We start from the raw sequence: 22,716 nt of genomic DNA on the forward strand, positions 1-22,716 counted from the left end.
TGTGTATATGTGTTAACAAGTCTGCAGATCGCCCCGACAAGGTGAGAGCACATTAATGCTGTAATGTGTTTATGGACGTACCTGTAGGGTTTGTTTGTCTAACGGGTGAGGAGGTGAGGAGGTGAGGAGGTGAGGGGGAGGAGGGGGACAGAGAGTGGGAGGAATTAGGGAGGAAAAACATCAGGTGGAGGATGTTGTTCCAACCAAATGTTTGTGACTCCCCCGAGACACCAAAACTAACTTATTTCGAGGACAGAGGCCCTGTGCACCAACTGTGTGTGTGTGTGTGTGTGTGTGTGTGTGTGTGTGTGTGTGTGTGTGTGTGTGTGTGTGTGTGTGTGTGTGTGTGTGTGTGTGTGCGTGCGTGCGTGCGTGCGTGCGTGCGTGCGTGCGTGTGTGCGTGCGTGTGTGTGTGTGTACTCACAGTACAGGTGCACTTGATGCAGGGTTTACCCTCTGGACTGAACTCCTCCTTCTCTTTGTACAGACGACCCTCAAAGATGCAGCCTGCAGGAAGACAAACGTCCCACGTTTTAATTAATAACATGACGACATTTACAGACCGAGTTCTCTAAAGTTTGGAGGCAAAACGTTTCATTTGTTTTTCGTTGTTTATTTCATATTTTAAAATGATGTGTCTCCCTGTCTGTTGCTCTGAAAGTATCCAGTTTGATTAATGTCTAAAAAACACTAAAATACACAAAGTTATGACCCAAGACTCGTTGACTTTAAAATACTTTCTGTCCACCCATCTTTACAAACATTAAAATAAGTCTTTCACCGTCATAGAAATCCAAAAGCTTTCAAAGATTCAAATCACTAAAACAATATATTTGATTATACTACTCAGATGTAGTTGACAGTTTGGAGACCCACAGATAATAAAGACTGTGACTCAGACTGGGTCTGGACTCACTGGGGCAGGTGGGGCAGCACTTCTTCGGGTGGATTTTGGGGTTCTTGCAGTGGACGACACACTGAACCTCCGCCTCAGTGATCACACCTTCCTGTCACAAGCAACCAGCAAATCATTTCTTTAGTTTCAGCATCCTCCATGCTTTCATCCTTTCATTTTTGCTTTTTCTACTCTTCTTTCTTTCTTTACATCTTATTTCTTTCCTTCTTGCTTCCATCCCTTATTTCTCCTTCTGTTTTTAGTTTTTCCCTTTTCTTGTCTACCTTTCTTTTTCATTTATTTCCTTCCTTTCCTCCCCCTTGCCTTTTGTCCGTCCTTCTTTTCCCCTTTCTTTCCTTCTTCCTTCCCTTCTTTCCTTGCTTCCTTTCACCTCCTACACCTTCGTTCTCCTCCTTCTCTTGTCCTGAATTTTGATCTTCCTTTAACAACATGTTTGTGTTGAGGTTCCCACATGACGTCTGAGCTGAAACAACCCTGTCTGCTCACACACACTCACACACACACACACACACACACACACACACACACACACACACACACACACACCTGGCAGCGTCTGGTTACGCAGGGTTTGGTGGAGCTGGTCCAGGACACTGAGCTGTTATAAGATCGTCCATCCAGCATACAACCTGACAAAGAGAGAGAGAGATGATGCTGTCAATTGATCCAGTGTTGATACAGAAACAGTGATCAGTGAAGTATGTCTCAGTTTTATAAAAGCACTAACAGCCCTCAGCAGCTCTTCTCTGGGAGGTTTTTAGGGGAAAAGTCCAGACAAAACATTTTCCTTTCAAAGCCCTAAAAAATGTACAGTCAGCACGTGAAGCTCTGTGAGGATTTAACCGGGTCAGAACTGAAGGAGTGAAGGATTTTTATTATCAAGTCCGTCAGTGTGTGTTTGGGTGTAACAGCTGCTCAGTAACTCCACACCCCTCTGACCCCGTCCACTCAGCACTAAATGAATAGCCTATTCATTTCATCGCATTTACAGTAAGTGGTCCTCAGATCAATGTTTAACTTTCCATACAATGAAACCCGATCACAGACATTGATCTGCTTTTCCTCGCTGTGAAACAAAAACCCTCTGACACTGTATCACTGCAGAGGAGGACGAGTAGCATCTCAGAGGAGGAAGAAGATCAGATGAGATGCTGATGAATCCCGTCAGAGACTCAGTCGTCACTAACGCAGATTGATCTGACGCAACACGTCTTCATTCCTGTGGTTCGTTCACATTCTCCTATCAGTAACTGAACTCTTTAAAGTAACTAGTAACTAAAGCTGTTCGATAAATAGAGTAAAAAGTACAATGTTTCCCTCTGAAATGTAGTGGAGTAGAAGTACAAGTACCTCAAAATCGTACTCGAGTATAAAGCCAAGTGTAACTCAGTACATTACATCACATAAACTGGTTAATGAAGGCAGTTTTAAAGTAAATTGCTCCTAATAAACTGACCCAGTCTGGCTGTGGAGTCTCTTTAATTGTGTGTATGATTTCATGAAAAGTTTAAAAAACAGCGATATGACATGTTGGAGTTGGGCTGTTCTCCAAAGCAAAGACGCACAGGGGTCCTAAGTGTTAGTCACGGCGGCCACAAGTCGACCGCACAACAGAAAACTAACACGGGTTTCCGTGGAGACGAGGGGCTTCCCACGTCCGGGTCGAGCTCGTTCCATTTCTCTTAACGAAGTGCTGCGTCGTAAAAAATAAAACGCCGGACCACAAACAAAAGGGCCGCGCCCCTGCTGACAGCTGGGAGGTAGGGGTGTGTGTCTGAGTGTGTCTGAGTGTGTGTGTGTGTGTGTGTGTGTGTTCATATATTTCTATAAAACAACTTAATGAGCTCAGAAACAGCAGGGAAATCCTCTAAAGCGAGCACAGCTGCAGCGATTAATCGATCAGTTGTCGACTATTAAATTAATCGGCAACCATTTTGATAATCGATGAATCTGAAGTTTGAGGGATTCGTTCAAGATAGAAAGTTAAAATCTTCTGATTCCAGCTTCTTAAATGTGAATATGTTCTGCTTTCTTTCCTCCTCTCTGACACCTAATTAAAAATCTTTAGGCTGTGGACAAAACAAGACAAGGCCTGTGGATCATGGAGCAGCCGGGTCATGATTTCTGAACAGACGCATCGCTGTTGAGTTTTTCCAAATGCATTTTTCTGGCGCTTTGAGCACCATCTAGCTCCATCGTTCTCAGTAGTACTGACCACGATGTAAACCTGAGCCGATGTGAGGAGAGGATGAGGATGTAAGAGATGAAGATATACTGAGGAGTTTCTGACTCATAAAAGCAACTGTAAGCCTGACACACTGCTGTGTGTGTGTGTGTGTGTGTGTGTGTGTGTGTGTGTGTGTGTGTGTGTGTGTGTGTGTGTGTGTGTGTGAGAGAGAGAGAGAGAGGGAGAATTTCTATATGTGAGGTTAATAATATATCTTTACTCCCACAGGTCATATTTAGTCTTGGCCGCTTCGGTACTGTACATAAAGTGGTTCCTGAAGGGTGCATGAGTGTGTGTGTGTGTGTGTGTGTGTGTGTGTAGTCTACTATTAGTGCAGTGCAGCTGCAGGTATTGCACTCTTGTAATAAACCATCCCAGGTTCATTATGATTATCATTGCTGTAATATCCTGGTCCGTCTGCCTCACCTTTACACCTCTCGCAGCAGGCTCCGGTCTGTTTCACCACCAGAGCGCAGTCCTCAGACACCAGCGGACATTTCTCCTGTTTACAGTCGGCCTTCCCCTCCTGCAGCCGGACAGAGACAGAGACAGAGAGGGAGAGAGGAGTTAGTGTCGTATTCTCCAGTGAGCTGAACTATAAGCCTGCTGCCGGTCAGTATCTCACTCTTTAAAAGTGACTCAACTTGGGACATTTTTAAGAGTTTAAACATTTACAAACGCTGCTAATCTGCTTTATCAGGACTGTGCAGCTGTGGTTCGGTCAGATTTGACTGCAGCAGTAAAAAACAAACAGCGAAAGCTTTTATTCAACCACAAAAACCCTCTGTTTTTATTCCTTTAAGGGTCATTAAAACTGTTAATAATACGTGTGTAATACAATATACTGTGATACCGTAAAATCATGAAATATATTTTCTGAGATGGTCATCATACCGTGAAAATCTTAAATACTGCTGACACCCTAAAACCAAAAGATTGGATGAGAAAAAACATGGATACAAGGTGCTTCCTGCTTGCAGAAGTAAATAAAATGCTACCTTCTAGGTGCCTGTGTCTGATATTGAGTGTAATGATTTTTTTTATAAAGATTAGACCAATATACGTAAGATTTTTGAGTTTTTCAGAGTGTATCGTGGCCAAAACTGCACTTGAAATGTTTCCACCACACCAGTTTCCCCCTGATACACCTCCTCTGTGCTCTGCTATCATTCTCAATCACAGGTTTGAAGTCTGCAGCTCGTGTTTCTCAGTAAAAAGTGACCCAATCTTTCACAGTTTAGCTGTGAATTTTCACACCAACTCAACAATCCTCCCGTCACCTTTCACGAACACTGCACATTGTATCCGTCATCGCCACTAACTGCACCGTGGGACTGGACTAGAATCAGCGCTCGTTTAATCCGCTCGACTTTCACACCCTCAGCTTTTATTGCTGATTTTGTCCACACGCTGTGAGTGTGTGTGTTTTATTTTACACACTGTGAGGGTTTATAAAGTGGAGGCTGGCGGCTCTCATGGCCCTGTGGCACTGCGGCAGGCGGCTCTAACGAGGATGGATCAAAGGAGGGCGAAAATAAATCGGGGTGGTTTAATATAGCAGCAGCGCTCCAACTAAACCCCAACCACACTGAGGACAGATGAAGTCATGACAGCGAGGGAGGAGGAGGAGGGTGGACGGAGATGGAAAGAGGGGAAAGAGAAAGTAAAATAAGCAAGAAGGAAAAGAAATTAGATAAAGTAGAAAATCTCCTGCAGCTCAGGAGTCAGCTTCATCCAGAAATCTGCTGGAAACTTTCACAAAAGTCTAATCTGTGTCGGGCTGAACGACAACTTTAAGGTACTATAACATCTAAAATCTACGTGAACTCCTCGTCTCAGTCAGTGTGGGATTTGTAACCTCATTAGATCCTAAATCTCTTCTACACTTGTGGGATTAAACGGCCACAGGATCATCTGACCGCAGTCCCATCCATCTCACTCCTGTTATAAATAAAAAGAGCGGAGGCATCCAGACCACAGAGGTGAGAGTCGGGTCAGATGAACAGAACAGAACTGAACTGCACAGGAAGAGGCTGCAAAATGTAGTGAAACAGGTACAGTGAGGAGAGCAGCTGGTGGAAAGTGTCACATGCATTTCATCTTAAAGCAACAGGTGCTACAGAGCCTCAGACGACATCATCCCTGAAAGGAGGGTTTACTCTCTGTACGTCATGCTATCATTGCATGATACTTATCACTGAATGTCTTTGATTGATGTAATATGATGTAAACAAAACAGTGAAGTGAGGTCGAGCTTTTCCAACATCATCCTGGTTGAACCATCAGAACAAACTAGAGCTCCAACGATTAGCCAGTGAATCGATTAGTTAGTTGCTACTTTGATTCTGATTCCAGTTTCTCACATGTGAATATCTTCTGTTTTCTTTCCTCCTCTGTGACAGTGAACTGAATATCTTTGGGTTGTGGACAAGACAAGACATTTGAGGACGTCATCTCGAGCTTTGGAAAAACACTCTCTGATAAATTTACCATTTTCTGACATTTTTTAGACAAAACAACTCTTCAGTAACAGAAGAAAGTGGCTACAAATCAAATGAATATAGTCGTCGGTTGCAGCCAGAGAACCGACAACACGACACTGTGGACAGAAAGATGGATTTTTTAGTGTAATTGAACTAAAAAAACAGAGTCTGACATCCAATTTTGATAATTGGTCGACCTGCAGTATTCAGCACATACAAACATGTAAATATTTTACTTTTACTTTTAATACTTAAGTACGTTTAATATCAGATACTTTAAGACTTTTACTCAAGTACTTTTCATGTGGATGACTTACAATATCTTTGCTTAGACTCAAGTATGACTTTTGAGTACTCTTGACAACACTGACTCTGTCGGTAGACTCTTGAAACTTGCTCGAGTTAAGAATGAAGTCTGCATTTACACAATCACGTCACAGTAATGCAGCTTATACTCAAATTGATTTGTGAAATCTCGATTGCATGACCTCATAATGATGATGTAACGCACACATGATGTCTGTGATGCTTGATGACACAACTCAAGAGCGGCTGAAGAGTCTACGGACAGATTTTGGCTCACAGATCTGGATCGTCATACCCTGCTCTCCTCTGTTTACTAGCTCCTTATATCTGTATTTACTAAATTTGAGGCCTCTTCATTCTGATGTTTATCCTGTGTGGCCGGCCATCTTCCACATCTATTGCATGTCTGTCCGTCCGGGGAGAGGGATCCCTCCTCCGTGGCTTCTTCCATCTTGTTTTTCCCTGTTAAAAGAGTTTGTCCTCACTCTAATCGAGGGTCTAAGGACAGAGGATGTCTTTCGCTGTACAGATCGTAAAGCCCACTGAGGCAATGCAATTTTTGGGCTATATAAATAAAAAATTTGATTTGATTTTCATGACTTAGAGAAATAATAGCTGTTCTGTCTGGCACGGAAGAAAAAATACAGTGAAATCCATAAAAACACAGACGCAGCGCTGTTTACAGAAAAAGGTCGCTCTGATGTGAAATACATGTGATTTGTATTAAAAGGGGGAAAAACACCAGAATGATCCTTTAAAGGAACCGTGGATGATTTGGTCACCAAGGTCAGGTCCTCTCTCTCACTCCTGTTATCCATTAACACAAAGTGTTAGTACATGTGACCTTCACCCTCCTCCCTCCCTCCCTCCCTCACTCTCACCCTTCTTGTCTCAGGGTCAAAGGTCACAGCGGGTCACCACGCCTTATAAACACTCGACATACCGACGCGGCACCGAGGCTGGTCGACGGGACGGCTGTCTGTCGCTGAGGGTGACGACCCTCCGCAACACACACACACACACACACACACACACACACACGCACGCACACACACACAAAGAGGGTAAAGCGTCGGTATGCTCGGATGTGTGTGTGTCAGAGAAAGAGAAAGTGTGTGTGACCTGTGTGTGAGTGTGTACAGAGGCTACTGTACGAAGACACACGGACGAAGACGACATTTTTATTACTCTCTCCACTACTGGTTTTACACTTCTGACATATTTTGATCATTTCCAGTCTGATGTAATCTAATATTTTGGACATAATTAAACCTGGTCTTGCCAAATCTCAACTGCAACATTCTCATAAACAACTGAAGTAGCTGGGGACTTGTTTTAAAATGGAAAAAACAATCAAAAATAAATAAAATATACTCCGAAACTTAATTAAAACTTTGCTGAATGAGCTGTTAGCACTTCCTGTTTGCAGTGAAGCTGTGGATGTACAGACAACGCTCACTGGATTACTTTGATCCTGAAGAAAACTTAAAAACATGATTTTTCTCAGGCAGGTTCTGCAGAAGAAGTGTCTTTTTTTGAGGATTTCTAAGCAGATTTATGCTTCAACGCTGTTTTGCTGTGAAGCTCCAGAAATGTTTTGCGGACGACGCAACTTCCCCTGACTTTCCATGAGCATGGAGGGAGGAGATGATGAATGATCTGAACTTAACCACCAAAATAAAAGTAGCAGTTTTATTCATAATAATCTGGTGGAAGAAACTGGCTTCAAGTCGCAACAGAAGGTTTGAACCTGACAGTGACGAGGACACGTGGAGTTCATGAGTTCAGTGATGTTAGAGTTGCATCCCTGAAGTCTCAGTGACACGAGGTCGAGACTAAAATAGTCTCAAATCAGATTGTATCCGCAGCATTTTCAAATCCAATCAGTTCAATTCAATCATTTCTAACGTCATTAGTGAAGGTTAACGTCGTCCGCAGTAATGCCACGGATGACGCTTGGTTTTTTCACCAGTAAACCGCAGGAAATAAAGTTTTTCTTGATGAAAACATCCAGTTCAAATCAGTTAAGTGCAGATAATAACAGTCATGTGACTGCAGGGATGAATCTTGGAAAAAAGAGCCATTAAATCTTTCTATGTTCACCAGGAAGAAGAAAACATAAAGCCAGAGGTTCAAATCTAATATGGATACTTGGTTCTTTAAGGTTCTGTGGTGCCACGACTTGGACCAGTTTATCTTCACACATCAAAAAATGAAAGAAAGTCAAATTCTGGCTCATGCGATGTCATTTTATTAATGATAAGGTGGGATTTGACTGATGTTCACAGATGTTCTGCACAAGTGACTTTTTTAATCAATACCAGAATGAAAAACAAAGTTAGTTCAGATTCGGGGGACATGATAATTACTAATCTTGGGCAATAATTGCAAAAAATACACAATGAACAGGAGCTTTAGTGATCATTTAACATTTTATCTACATTAGAGGATCTTTTCTTCTTTTTGAATGACTCATTTATGTGACACTTGGGCTGTTCTGCCACTAGGAGGCGACAGTGCTCATTATTTCTCCTCATCAGTGTTTTTTTTCTTCTCCCATCATCCATCACTTTCTCTTCCTCTGTCTTGGCTTTCTTTCTGTTTGCCCTCTCCAGTAAATATCACCTGTATCCCCTCGACTCTTTCTTATTCTCTCACACTCAGTTTCATCAGCGTCTCGTCTGTTTCAGAGCTTCTTCCTCGCCTCCCTCTCCTTCTTTTCATGCTTTCTCTCTCCGTCCTGTGAAGGATTGAGAGCTCATTCAGGGTCTGTCAGCACAGGAGAGGAACACTCAACTTAAAGGTCCCACTTAAGCCCTCGGACGTCAGCCCCTCCCTTTTGCCACTGCGACCTTTCACCTTTCACCCTTCCTCCAAAACAAACAGGTCACGACCCCCCGCCGGAGAGCAGGAGCCACAGTAGCTTAGGGACGAGACGGGAGGAGAAAGACGCCGATGGGAACCGGTTTTTCCCAAAACTGTCTCAATGAGTCGTCTTCTCTCTAATAACGTCGCCCCCAGCTGGTCGGAGCAGGAGACAAAACGCAGCGTGAAGGTCGATATGTTGACTTTACTTTGAGCAGGACGGCTGCAAATATAGTTTGATTAAACACAGTTAATAACCTCTTAAGTTGCTGTAAAGTTTAAAGATAAGTTTTGTCACGTTCACCGACATCCTTCCTCTGACGTATCATCTGATGTTTCCCCAAAGTTATAGCAACAGGCGACCAAACGAAACGCAACGTTACCTCGAATTAACTTGTGGATTTCTCCAGGTTGGAACATTTTTGGAAAGATTTGGGATAATGAAAAACAAAAGAACAAAATATAACAAAAGTCTGGATGTTTTTAGACATTTTTATGTGGAAATTTGGAAAAGTTTCACTGGATATCATTGGGATTTTTTCAAAGTTTGGGATCTCCGCTCATATTTGGGTTTGAACAAAGTTTGGCTGGGTTTGGGCTGACGGCAACAAAGAAACTGCGTCGTCTAAACTCGCCTGTGTCCCGGCTAAAAAGCTGCACTTGAACACACCGCAAAGACTACAGCTGACCGTCAACTGCGTGAGAGGAGATACCTCTTCATACCACCAGGTGGCGGTAGTCTACTGATATACACACTGTTGCTACACGTTTTTTGACTCCACTCTTGCTAATATAGCCACTTCTAATCAAGAACATGTCTGATAAAATGTTGATGTCACTGGCGAGGAGGCGGTGGTCGGCTAAAAAGCCACCGACAAGGGCTGACGAGGGTCGATGGTGCAGAACATGATGCAACAACGAGGACGACAGACACTCATCAATGGCCCCGACATGTCAGAGCCCACAGATGAACCGCAGCGGTGATGAAGGTCAGAGAAGTTGTGAATAAAGTACAAATCAAAGCAATGTCTGTAAAATGTAGGAAAAAGTGAAAAATGGCTCCAGGTGACATCTTCATATTACTTATTTCCAAAGCTGGAAACAGAAAATATTTAGAATATTTATTAGATAAATTATGATAAACCAAAAAGCCACAAGTCCTTAAACTCCTCCTCCTCTCCTGAATTCCTGCATAACACTTTCATAAAGTTTGTGGCTTTTTGTTTCGCTCATTAAGACTCTTCTGGCACTGAGGCCACAATAATGTTGAATTCAGCTCATTATATTACCGAGTTTGTTCACCGCGGCCTTTTCCTCTTACTGTTGGACTGTTCTGAGGTCACCTTTATTCTCCTCCACTGACCCTGTCCTGCCTTTCATCTCCCTCTCTGACCACTCAGACGCTCTTCATCTCTTGTTTCTGCCTCACGTCCTACGTCTCAGTCTGCAGAAGAGGAAAACCTCTATTCTTCTTCCTTTGTCTGATTTTTGCTTTTATTTTGAAACACAAGCAAAATGTGATTAAAGTTCACTGACTGATATTTTCCATGTTGTGTACATTAGGAAACAGAAGAGCGTAGATAAGATCAGAGCATGTGTTGGCTCAGTGTTATCAGGTGTTATCAGGTAAACCTCCTCTATTGATCAGCTACTGTTTGAGTTGGGACACCGACAGGAAACGACCTCTGACCCTCCTCTCAGATCGATCAACAGATACTGAGTGTAAAACTCCTCCGTGTGTCGTTCATCTGGAATGTTTGTTTGATCGATTAACAGGCTGCTGTCACCTCTGACCTTTGACCTCCCTCTCTGATAGAAAGCTGCTTGAAACGTTGCAAATGAAGAAACTGAGACTTGTTCTGATATTAAACTCAAATTAAACCCCAAAAGGACGAGAGCAGCTGAGCAGCTAAACGTATTTGAACATGCTCATCTTTTTCGGTGAACAGCGAACTGAATGTATCCGTTTGCGACTGAACCTGAGTGCCGTTAACGCTGACGCACTGTGTTTTAACCGGCATGTGGGCATCGCTAGTGCAACTGGCAATTTGGACGCAGCTACTGGTGTAAGACAATTTATATGAATAATTAAAGTTTTGTTTTATGAACGAATCAGAACAGATTCCAGTGAAAAAGCTCACATTTTTATGCACATTGTGCCCGTCGGGTCTGAAAAACAAAGTCAGAACGCCGGCCACGTCAGTAAATACATTTGAAGAGACTCAGTTGAAGGATCGTGACAGTCACCAGAAAATCATTAACAAAGGGCAGGATTGCAAGTTGTTTTTTAAACCCTTGACACGTAGTCAAACTCATGTACCTACTTCAAATGGGCTGAATGCTAACACTTTAGCTTAGAAGCTACAATGAAGATTTTGGCTTTAAAAAAAAAGCTGTAAATAACTTATTTTCAAATCATTTGGGGGGTTTTGGGGCTTCTGGACGAACTGTATCGAGCCGTTTTATGTTTTTTTAGTTGTTTTTTTACGTTTTAAAAGAAAAGTCTCCAGCTGCTTCAGTCGTTTAGCAGAATGCTGCAACGCTGATTTGCTGTGAAGCTCCAGAAATGTTTTGGGGATTACGAGACTTCACCTGACTTTCCATCAGCATGGAGGGAGGAGATGATGACTAAAATTACATTTTTCGGTGGACCTGTGTATGTTGTTGCTATTGGAGTAGTTTTAGCTCAGGTGCTAACGATATCCCAGTCATCGTTGAGCCCCGTCACACTCCTGCAGGATTAAGATTGTTTGCGCCGTCCTGATTGTTACAGCATGTTGCCTACGATACAGCACGTAGAGCCAGGACGTTTGATATTTTTATTTGTAGTCTTTGAGTGCAGAATCCAGAATAACAAGCCAAGGTCAAGTCTGCTGATGCAAGATGTCAAAACAGACTCCAGCTTTTGTTCCCACAATGACGCTGAGCGGGAAAACTATCAGACATTTACAGAGAGAGAAAATCTGAGCTGCAACAAGTGATGGAGTGGAAAAAAAAAAAAACGATCCGAGGGCGAGCGAGCGAGCGGAGGAGGAGGAAGAGCCGATGAGAGAGTGGAAAAAGACACGGAGATGAACAGACAGATAGAACGAGGATGATGAAGAGCGTGACGGAGATGGACCGACTCCCTCCGAGATAACAGATCGTCATGGCGACCGGCCCGTCAGTCAGTCTGTCAACCACATCCACTCCTGGCCCCATTACAGCGCTCGGCCTCACCCCGACTCACACAATGGCTCTTCTGTGTGTGTCTGTGTGTGTCTGTGTGAGTGTGTGTGTGTGTTCATACCCACAGAGCCATTAGCAGGTACTCTGACCAACTGGAGAGCCAAACCTCCTCCTCCACCCCCCACACCTCTACCCCTCCATGTATGAGTGACACTGGAGCCCTGATGGCTCCCCAACCCCCTAAAGACATCACGGCGACACAGAGAGTCCCGTCTTCTGGGGGGATGAAGGACGTGGAGGAAGTGAAGGAAGTGAAAAATGCTTTTTTTTTTTGCTAACGGCGAAGTTTAACCTGATTTTAACCTGGATGTTACGTTATCCAGCATCAGACAGTTTTCCTCAGAAACTTCCCCAGAGTGAACAAGATTATGCTGCAAATCAGCTGCTGGAGCTCACAGAGGTAAAATCACACTCATGTTATTAACAGTAAACTTTAAGAGAAGTTTTGTCTGGTTTTTGCATAATTTATAGCTTTAGCTGTTATTAAAGTCCAAGCTGTCGTCAAGCTTTTCTCATTTTTCAGCAAATTAATAAGTGATTGATTGAAACAAGGCAGGTAAAATCTTTGTAAAGTGCAGATTTAAATGTTTATATGTACGTTGGACAAACATCAAGAGTAGAAACCTTCAATAATTCAAATTACAGTTTTTGTTCTTTGACTTTGAAAGAAAATCGAAGCTTAAAATTAAGCAGGCAACAACATGCTGACCGATGAGAAGTGAAACTGAAAACTGATATCTGACTGATATGAGTTTGTGCTCGAAGGAAAGAAGAAAAAGGCCCGTGGCATCTGGGGTTTAAAACGTTTTTAGGAGAAAAACAAAGGCCAAATTCAATACAGATTGAGCCCTGAATGTATGTTAAGTTTATGAGTGTGTGTGCGTGTGTGTGTGTGTGTGTGTGTGTGTGTGTGTGTGTGTAAGGGGGGGTTAAAGTAGAGATGAAAGGCCGGCCATTGCCTGCTGATGACTGATAGCATTCAGCAGGGCTTTGGCTGATGTCTGCCTGATAACACAGAGGACGGCTCAGTCAGACCGCAGGCCGAGGGAGCCTCGCAGCAGCCAATCAGAAGCCAGCAGAACGGATATAAGGTCGGATAAAACGAAGGTTGTATTTGCCATGAATCAGTATAAACTGTAGGTGTTCAAAAAAGACATGGAGTCCCGTTTAGTAATTCCAAATAATAGCCAATTTAACCATATCACCAGACTCCCTTAACAAAAATTTTGAGGGTCGAGCTGCGTGAGGAGAAACTTAAAAAACTTTGTGAAACAGCAAATACAGATTAAAAATAATTGGTGCTCTCTTCTGAATTCGGCATTAAAAGCAAAACATGAAGTTGTTGTTTCCTTGTAAAAAGAAGACAAAGTTTTAAGCTACTTGTTTGCCACCTGTGGAGAATTGGCACCAGACTCCCTTAAAAAATCCTGCAATTTTAGTGTTAGTGTTTAGTTGTTGAGTAAGTTTCGAAACACCGTCTCTGACAAATTCTTAATTCTTTGGGCCTTCTTGTAAATTCGGCAATAAATTAAATACATTCAAAACAGTGTGCCTGTTTGTTCCAGTGATGTACGTGTTTATTTGCATACAGAGCCGGGAAGTGAGATCACAAGTGGAAACTCAAGACGCATGTCAGGATGCCTGTTAACGCCAGGTGTGAACTGACGAACTTAGATTAGACTAATGAGTGAAGATAGCGAGTGTCTGAGGCGTCCTGACGGTGCTTTATCTCGCAGGCCCATTGGAAACAAGCGTTTTCCATGGACATGTTGTAGAAAATGATATCAGGAGTATTGTTCGGAGTGTAAAGTATATATTAAGGATGCAACAAACACACATGGACTTGGACACACACACAACTTGCAGCCTTCAAGTTCACACCCGCGTGCTTCCTGCAGGGCGAACACTCCGGTCATGTGACGCCTTTTAAAAAACCCAAAATGTCTCATTCAGCCGATGTGGAGGCAGTGACACAGAAAAGCCTCGCTGCTCCATTCTCATCCCCTAAAACAAAGACCTCTACAGCAGTAACGGAGGGGGGTGGAGGGGTGGTGCCGGGGTCGGGGGTCAAAGAGCACATGTTCCAGGAAAGAGTCGTCCCCTAACGTTTTGTAGGCTGGTTTTAATAGTCGGGCCGAGCCAAGACAGCGTGACGACAGGCATGTCTGTTAAAACAAACAATCCCCACTTCATGTTTCACTGCAAAGTTTGTTGTAAATCCTCAGAAAACAGTTAGGAGTCGCATTATTAAGTGCGATCCTGCACTCGCAAACTCCTTAAACCGTTAAAAAAACATCCACCACAATGAAACCACCATATTTTTCATAAAACTGTTTACAAAAGTGGTTCAATGCATCAAATCTAACAATCCACACTCCTCGTCTCAGCTGAGATCCCACCACAGCTTGCATTTCAAAGTCCTGTCGCAGTCTTACAAATGTTTCCCAACCTTCCGATAAGAAACACAACACACAGCTCGATAATCAGCTTTTACAAATATCACTATCAGTGCTTAAGGAGGTCATTTTGATCCTATCGGCCCGAGTGGAAAACCTGCAACAGCAATTACACGCCAAGGTGCGAAGAGCAGACAGGGCGGGCGGCCAGTCATTCAAATATCACGGTGAAAATAACCGTCAGCCCTGAAACAGATCTGACGGTGCAGAACCAGAAACTTCTTACCAGACACACGCAGGTGATGCAGGGGTTGTCGGTGATGTTGGGGATGTGCAGGACCTCTCCTTCGTTCTCACAGCTGGCCTCGGTACCTGTGAAGGACAGCAGGGAGGTGACAAAGGTGAGATGAGAAGGTCAAACAAGCTTCTGTTAAATAAACTGTGGACAAAAACAGCAGATGACTCATGAGCAGAGGTAGATTAAAGTTTGTTCAGCCTGACCGCTCACATGAACTTCTTTTCTAGCAGAAAATGACAGACAGACAATGTTAGTGATATTTGTAAGAGGTGGTGGAGACCAAAAACAGAGCTAAAAGAGGCTGAATTTTGGACTTTGGGCAGCGACACACCACAGCGACATCCAAGAAGTAACAGCGACTAAAGCCAACTTCCACATCGCCTCACACCACCTCTGCCTCGGCCAAAAATCTGCACCTGAACACACCGCAAAGACGACAGCTGATGACCAACTAGCTTGCACGTTTAGCGCCTGCGCAGAGGAAATAACTCTCGAGGTTGCTGTAGTCTGTCAGCTTTTGCCTCATCTTCACACCACTCTCGCTCGTATAGCCACTTGAGAATATGATAAAAAGTTGCAAAAGGCGCTGGTGGAGAGGCAGAGGTGGAAAATAAAGGGAGGAAACACACTAAATGGATCATCATGGATACCAAACGGAGGGATTGCACGGTGTTGCCAACATTAATAGGCTAATATTGACCCTGGTCATCTATCTGAAGGTGCGTTCAAGGCCAACATGTTTTGAGCAGATTATTTAAACTTGGTGTTTTTGTTTGTTCGTCCAGGTAAAAGCAGTGTCATTTAAACTGAGGTCTTAAAAAACGTGAGTCAGTCAAGTTTGTTACGAGAGCAAATGTAATCTGAACCAACTGCAGGAAACGACCCCAAACACAAGGGTTTATGGGTAGAAGCAGACAGATGTCAACATCGCACGGCCAGTAGTTCCTCCAGCAGTGGAAAGAAACGAGGTCCGGTCCGATGCTCCGCTGTTTGTTCATGTGCCAGCTTTGTTTTGACTCTCTAAAAAGGACAACTTCCTTCCCAGTAGGAACTTATTGTCATGAGCTGGAAGCCCGGGTAAACCCCCCCCACCGCTGACCGCTCTGTTTGAGTGTCAAACTACTTCCTGTTTCTGGTCATATATCCTCCAGCTGATCCTATCTCTGCTGTGGTTCATCTGTTGTGATGATGCAGTTTCTTCCTCGGGGAACATTTGAGGTTTATCTCATCAAAACACTGTGAAGCTTCGACACTGCACGGCGGTGAAAGATTTCTCATTGACGCAAAATGAAAGATTGAGACATTTCTGAGCAATATTGGTTCAGACTTTCATCAATGTGGCCTGATGTGACCTCCGACTCTCGACCTGCTGACTGCTGGTTTGTTGAAATGTTGATAGGAATCGACCGCAGCTAAATGTCTTTACTGAACGAGCACACTGTGAATGGCGGTGTTAATACCAGCGTTATTCAGAATTTGATTGTGGGCAGATTCTCTAGTTAGCATGTCCAGCTAACTAGCTTTCTATAGTCCTATAGTTGTAACCAGGCGTTTCTATCAGGGCCAATCAGCACAATATTAGCTAATTACAATCATTTGCAGGTTACAGGTCAACACCACTTTAATAAGACCTGGTTTACGATTACTGCGTCCACAGTGTCGTTCACTAAACACAGATAGCAGATAAAATATGCTTGCGCCAGGTGTCATTTCAGCCAAAACAAATGAAAAGTATCTGAATTCCCAGCCCAGTCGCGAGGATGTAATGTTAGCAGGCAACGTTTCTGCAAACTCAGATGCGTCCAAGGTTGACATCTGTTCCACGCGTTGTATATCACGATGGTGGTGTTATCACAAGACAACACGGCTGCCAAGCGTCCGACCGCAACTCGAGTCACACCGCTGAATATTTCTAAATACACCTGGGGACATTTCCAGGTGTTTTTGTGGCGTAAAAAGTGTGTGTGTTCTGATCGTGGCGACTAAAATAGGAACATCAAGCCAAATCGTGATGTTTTCCAAACCCTAACTAAGTGGTTTTTGTGTGTAAACCTAATAAAATTCAACCTAAACAAACGTAAAGTTGCAACATAAAGAAACGTTCAGTTGGAATCAGAAAATGTCCTGATGTGAGGAAGCAGCAAAGAAAACACATTTTCGGCACGGGGCTGAAAGAGTTAATGTTTGAGCTCCTTTAAACAGAAGATATCTGACGTTTAACTATTAAAATCAATCAATAAATTAGAAATGAATTAGACTCAGACCTGAATAGACTCCAGCTTGTAACTGGATCTAAAATGGAAGCGACTACCAGAGTCGGAGAGAGAGCGACCTCTAACCCAGGAGAGGTCACAGAGTCCCCCTGCTGTCCTTGAGCTCCAGCCCCCTTTTAATGACTCTCCACTGCTTTCTCCAACTTATCCTGTCCTCTTTACCTCCTTACAGCTTTCAGTAGCTTCAGCTTGTGTTTGACTTTGATTAAAAGAAAAGGTTTGAAGTGTTTTTATCACCGTCTGTACACAGAGAAAGGATCTGCATGGATGGACACGAGGTGAACGCAGCAGCTGACAAACAGAAGAGGAAGGTATTTTGTCGGACTGAAGACGAGGCCCCAGAGACCGAGTCCCTCCCCTCCTCTCCTTCCCCGCCCTCACCCCCCACCACTTACAGCCCTGCCAGTTTAATTACACTCGAAGGCTGTAAATTTTACAGTGGTGGTGGAGTCGGCAGGGTTCGTCTGCTCTGCCAGAATCCACAGGCTGGTTTCTCAGCTGAACTCAGAGACAAGACGGCACGACTCGCTGCCAGGAGGATCCATTGTTGTTGAGTTTATTCAAATTTAGTCCATTAACAGCCCCGATGCAGACTCTGCTCAGATCTTTCACTTGGTGCCGTTTGACTCTCAGCTTCAAAAGAACAGAGCTAATTTCACCACCTTTATGTATTTTACCTGATAACAGTTTGTCATATTTTGTCAGATCATCACTTGATTAAAGATTAATTGGAGCTTTTTGAAAATAAAGAAATATGTAAGTTTAAATTAATTTATAAACGATTATACAGAAAAATTTAAAAAATATAAATGAAAAATGTGGGAAAAACGCCTTGACCAGCGATGTTAAAGAAACTTAGAAAACATTCCTGCATCCACATTAAAAGTTACCGGGCTCTATTCTGGGCCGAGACCCATCCTCCATCCAAGTTTTGTGGAAAACTGTTCAGTAGTTTTTGTGTAATCCTGCTCACAAACCAACGGACATAAACCCTAAAGTAACTTTTATTCAGGGTTTCCTCGGGTCAAACCACGTCAGCAGCCCTTTTAACTTTAAAGAGGTCAATGGTGAGTTTATAACGTGGATCTCAAACCCCAGAGGAGAAGCAGCAGACAGGGCCGACGAGCAACAAGTGTCCTGGAGCAGATTTAATCCAGTAACGCTGCGGTTATGAACGCTGTAGAAGCCAACAGGATGACCTCTGCTACCCGCTGCTCCACCTGCTGCAGTGACACATTCAACTGCTCGACTGCAAGAACTCAAACCGCCCAGAACCCTCCGGTCTGTGGTTCAGCAGACAATAGACAGGATGATACAGTGCATATTTGGGATGCCAGGTGGAGGAATCTGATCTGCTGCCTGGGATCAGGACGGTGCAGCCTCCTCCAGCTGATACACAGAGGTGCTTACTGCTTCTCCCTTCACTGTTTCATGTCAAACAGATACACGTGTCCGACTGCTGAGAACCCATCTGGTCCAGGTTTGGTTCCCCCCACCATCTGATTCTCATCTCTGTGTTTGCTTCAGGAGCAGAGATAAGAGCCAGGAGAGGGGGAAACCCTGATGATCTGACATTATTCTTATCAGCGCTTGGAGCGGATGTGCGTAAAAGTTATTCCTGTCTTCATGTTGAGGTCTGTGTTAATGTTTAAAGAGCTGAATCCTCTGATCTGAATCAGCTTCAGCAAAGATTTTTGTCCTTTTTGTAGATGAAATCCGAAACTAAATAAATAACCACAATCAAAATCTGGTGTCCACTCTTCAAAGCAGCAGAGGAGGAAGGTCAGCCGGGAGTCCCCGTCCCTCACTCGGCTGCTGATAAGACGCATACAGCGCGCACCACCACCACCACCACCACATCCACCTTTCATTCACCCAGTTTCTTTTATTCTCACTTCTCCGCGGCGCTGCAGGGCAAACAAAAACGATATCCTATGATGCAATGCGGCTGTCAAAGGAGGAGCGGGCCCGGGGAGGGAGCGCGTCCAGCCCGGGAGAGAGACAGAGAGAGAGGAGCTGCTGAACCAGAGCCGGTTAAAGAAAGTGATTTACACGTTTACAGCCTGCTTTTAACTCAAAAAGTGGGTTAATTATAACTTCTGGTGGCGCAAACAACAATTTGAGTAAAAGATCACTTCTAATTTTACGCAGAGCTTTCATCCTAAAGATCTAAATCCGTGTGTAATCCCCTTTAAGATTTATATAAATTACTTTGATATTGACTCATGTCATCGTGATTTATGTCGGAGCAGAAAACTACCTCTGCTAAACAAACAAGCTCTGCTGCAGATGACAAGCTGGGTTTTGGTGGTATTTCTCCTCCAGTGCAACCCTGAGGAAGGGAGACCGATTCATTTGCGCAGCGAATAACCCGGGTTAAACTGAGAACCGAGTCTAATTTCATCATCCAGCGCCAGATTCAAGATTAGGACGCTTTTAAAAAATCTGAAAAAACGCCAATTTTTCAGACATTTGATGCAAAATGTAAAAGATGAAGTTGTGGGAGGTGTTTTTACGCATTCTGTTGATTCCTTCCTTCCTGGTGATCACGCACCAAACTAAAGGCTTCGTGCATTCTTCAGCTGACCACCACATTACCTCTTTGATTCAAATACAGACTGAAGGAAGCGCGGAGACGCTGCAGACTAAATAACCGGTGGGGTTTGGGTAGATTTTTACGCACGGTGGGTGTTTGTGATGTGTCATTATGAAGCCGTGTGATCCCCTTTAATCTTACCTGTAATTAGCGGAGAGGAGGACCGGGGCGTTTGGAGCAGCAGGAAAAAGCAGAAGAAAAACCTACAGGTGGACCAGGAGGGAGGGTTCGAGCAGCGGAGCAACATCATCGAGGTTTTTTCTTTTTCTCCTGTGAGAGTTTGGTGAAAGAAAATAAAAATAAAAAATCAATCCAGAAATCAAGATCCACGTTCAGACTTCTCTTTTATTCCAGCCAGGAGAGAAAAAAATCTCCTCCGTCTGTCAGTCTGCGCCGAAATGCAAAAAAGCGACAATCAGCCAGACGCGCGGAGATCACACCGACATTAAAATGACAAAGACGCGCCGGCCGGCAGGAGACAGCGGGGCTGCGCATGTCATGCGCGGAGAACAGGAGTCCAGAGATGAATTAAAAACATCTTCAGGATCAAATCAGTCCCCAAAAAATCCTGCAGATGAAGGAGATCCTGAGAGGAGCGGACGGTTAAAAGGTTCTGAAGATGGATTTCGCTCCTCTCCGGCACCCAAACCAAAAGTGTCCGAGCTCAGATAAACAAACGCAGCTGATTCACAGCAGCTGGAGAGTTTTTAAACGGACTCTGACTCCCCGAAGATAAGTGAAGTTTTTTTCCAGGAGTGGACGCGTCTCAGTCCGAGTCCGTTTGGCACATGGATGCTCGCTGTCCGGGACGGAGGAGTGGACTGCAGCCTCTCTCTGTGTGTGTGTGAGCAGTGTACAGAGTCGACCTGCCTCTCCTCCTCCTTCTCTGGTATTAAAGCGGACCTCTGGTGTCGGAGCGCACCACAGAGCCAGAAAGTCCTGCCTCCTCTGTGAGCGCCGGGACCTCCTCCTGCCTCCAGACCTCTCCAAAAAACCTCCTGCAAATCCTCCAGACCCTCTCCGGTCCTGCGCTCCAGAGCTGCTGCTGCAGACTTCTCCCAGTCCTCCTCCTCCTCCTCCTCCTCTTCTTCCTCCCTTAAGGAGAAACCCTCTTTTGTTATTTTAAGTTTTTAATAATCACAGTGTCTCTGTCTGCTACTGAAGCTCTGTGCGCTATAAAGCTGCGTGTGTGTGTGTGTGTGTGAGAGAGAGGGAGCTCTGGGATTCAGTTTCATTACACGAACCAGGGGAGCTACATGTGCTTCATGTCTCTAGGTTGTAAATTTAAATGTTTTAATAGAAGAAGAAGAGAAACAAAGCAGAAGAGAGAGGAGGACTGAAGTGAAGCCGGCCTGCAGAAACAGACACAATTCAGCTTTTCTTCTAAAAATGCCTCAAAATTTGAAATAAAATACTTTTTGAATCCATCATGTCTTCTGCCTCAGAGTCTCCCTGGTGACATTGTTGTGGAGACAAACATTTTTTCTTTAATTTTAGAAACTCACAACACACAGAACTGTCATTCTTTCTTTGTCTGAGTATTTTGTCGACTTTATTTAGAAACGAGCAAAAGCCAAAAAGTATGTCGACACCGCTGCCTTCATGTGTACTTTTGGTCTGAAGGAAAAACCTTAATTCTACAGCAAACAATGATTTAGACAAAAATATTCCTCCATTTTTGTGCCTGACAGTTTGCGATTGTCTCGGTCCTGTTTCGACATGACAACGTGCACAAAACAAGCCCATAAAGAAATGTTTTTCCACTGTTTGGTGTGGAAGATCTTGGCTGGTCTGCAGGATCCTGATGAACTGGAGACCTGAACACCCAAAAAAATCAGCGTTGGACCTCAGCGACGCTCTGAATGGGAGCAGATCCATGCAGCAGTGGGTTCAGTTGTTTCCAAAGCACGATCAGGCAGACCCAAAGTGACGCCATCATCAGTGGATCAATACATCGAGACGCTGAACAGACACAGAATTCACTAAATAAACAACAGAAGACTCCAATCAGCAGTCGTCCTGTCAGAAGGAGGTCTTCTTGATGGGTCTCAGAGGACGAGAGAGACCAGATGCTCGAGGTGGGCGAAGAAATACCAGAATTTCATTGGATGGCTCGAAAAAGTCCGTCACTGCTCTGTTTATGTACTTGCAGCACGTTTTAGATCAAAATCAAGATCACACCAGTAAAGTTTTGCTGAACTGAATATCCATGCACTGTTTTCAGTCATCTCACTTGTAGTTGTCAAAGTTCAGTCAACGACCCGATTGGAGCTCTTGAAAGGGTCAAAGGTTCCCAAAGTGGGGTCCTCGAGCCCCTCTAGGGGACACTGAACGGACCTTGACTGGACCCGAAGTCAGTCAGGAGGGAGTTCACTGTCATCATCCTTCATTTGACAGAAGCAACTTGTTTAGTTCCTCAAATTAAAGGTTTTAAATCAAGTCTAAACCGTAACCAACAACTGGATTGGTGCTCAGTAGAGTGCATACCTCCGCCAAGGCCCAGCCACTTAAATACAGCTGGTATCGTTCATTAAGATTTATGCATTACTCCCTGAGAAATGAAAGAAAATGATGTTAAAGACAGTGAGGAAAACATTCCAGCATCTGTCCCTTTATCTGGATCTGCACCAGAACTTAATGAGGTCTATTCTGGGCCGAGACTCGTCCTCCGTCCACATTTGGTGGAAATCTGTTGGGTAGTTTTTGTGTAATCGTGCTGACAAACCAACAAAACCATCATCAAATTAATGCAGCAGTTCAGATCGTCGGACTCTTTGCGGTTCAGTTTCGTGCAAACAGAAAAGTTCTGCTCGTCAGACTCAACACGCTCCTCCGTCACATAAAGTCCACAACATTTTAGCATTATGTTCCCATAAATCTGCAGTCTGGAGTCGACATTAAAGTCACAGTCTCATCTGTGACAGATGAGGCGGGTTGCATGACAGTGTTTGTGTGTGTGTGTGTGTGTGTGTGTGTGTGTGTGTGTGTGTGTGTGTGTGTGTCTAGCCTCTTTAAAGTGAAGCTCGTCAGAAGCTCAGACGGGAGGAAAAGCGAGTCTTCAAAGAAATAATTAGGACCCACCCAGCAGCTTTTAACTGAGCGCTGATCTGTGCTGCTGCACACTGGAA

At 44.0% G+C, this 22,716-nt stretch overlaps 1 protein-coding gene across 1 annotated transcript in view; it reads right to left on the reverse strand.

Annotated features, from left to right (window-relative positions):
• Window positions 1–20,476, reverse strand: part of bmper (BMP binding endothelial regulator) — a 28,879-nt gene extending 8,403 nt beyond the window's left edge. Inside the window, exons 1-6 of the mRNA XM_084358635.1 lie at window positions 19,730–20,476; window positions 14,708–14,793; window positions 3,570–3,669; window positions 1,463–1,545; window positions 917–1,007; window positions 425–507 (exon numbers count right to left, since the gene is read on the reverse strand). Of these exons, the coding sequence (XP_084214761.1) occupies window positions 425–507; window positions 917–1,007; window positions 1,463–1,545; window positions 3,570–3,669; window positions 14,708–14,793; window positions 19,730–19,838 (552 nt within the window). The 5' untranslated portion in view covers window positions 19,839–20,476. The remainder of the gene's footprint in view (window positions 1–424; window positions 508–916; window positions 1,008–1,462; window positions 1,546–3,569; window positions 3,670–14,707; window positions 14,794–19,729) is intronic.
• Window positions 20,477–22,716: the final 2,240 nt, after the last annotated feature.

The sequence above is a fragment of the Pagrus pagrus genome (assembly GCF_965226575.1).
Source record: "Pagrus pagrus genome assembly, chromosome: 7".
Lineage (NCBI taxonomy): Eukaryota > Metazoa > Chordata > Actinopteri > Spariformes > Sparidae > Pagrus > Pagrus pagrus.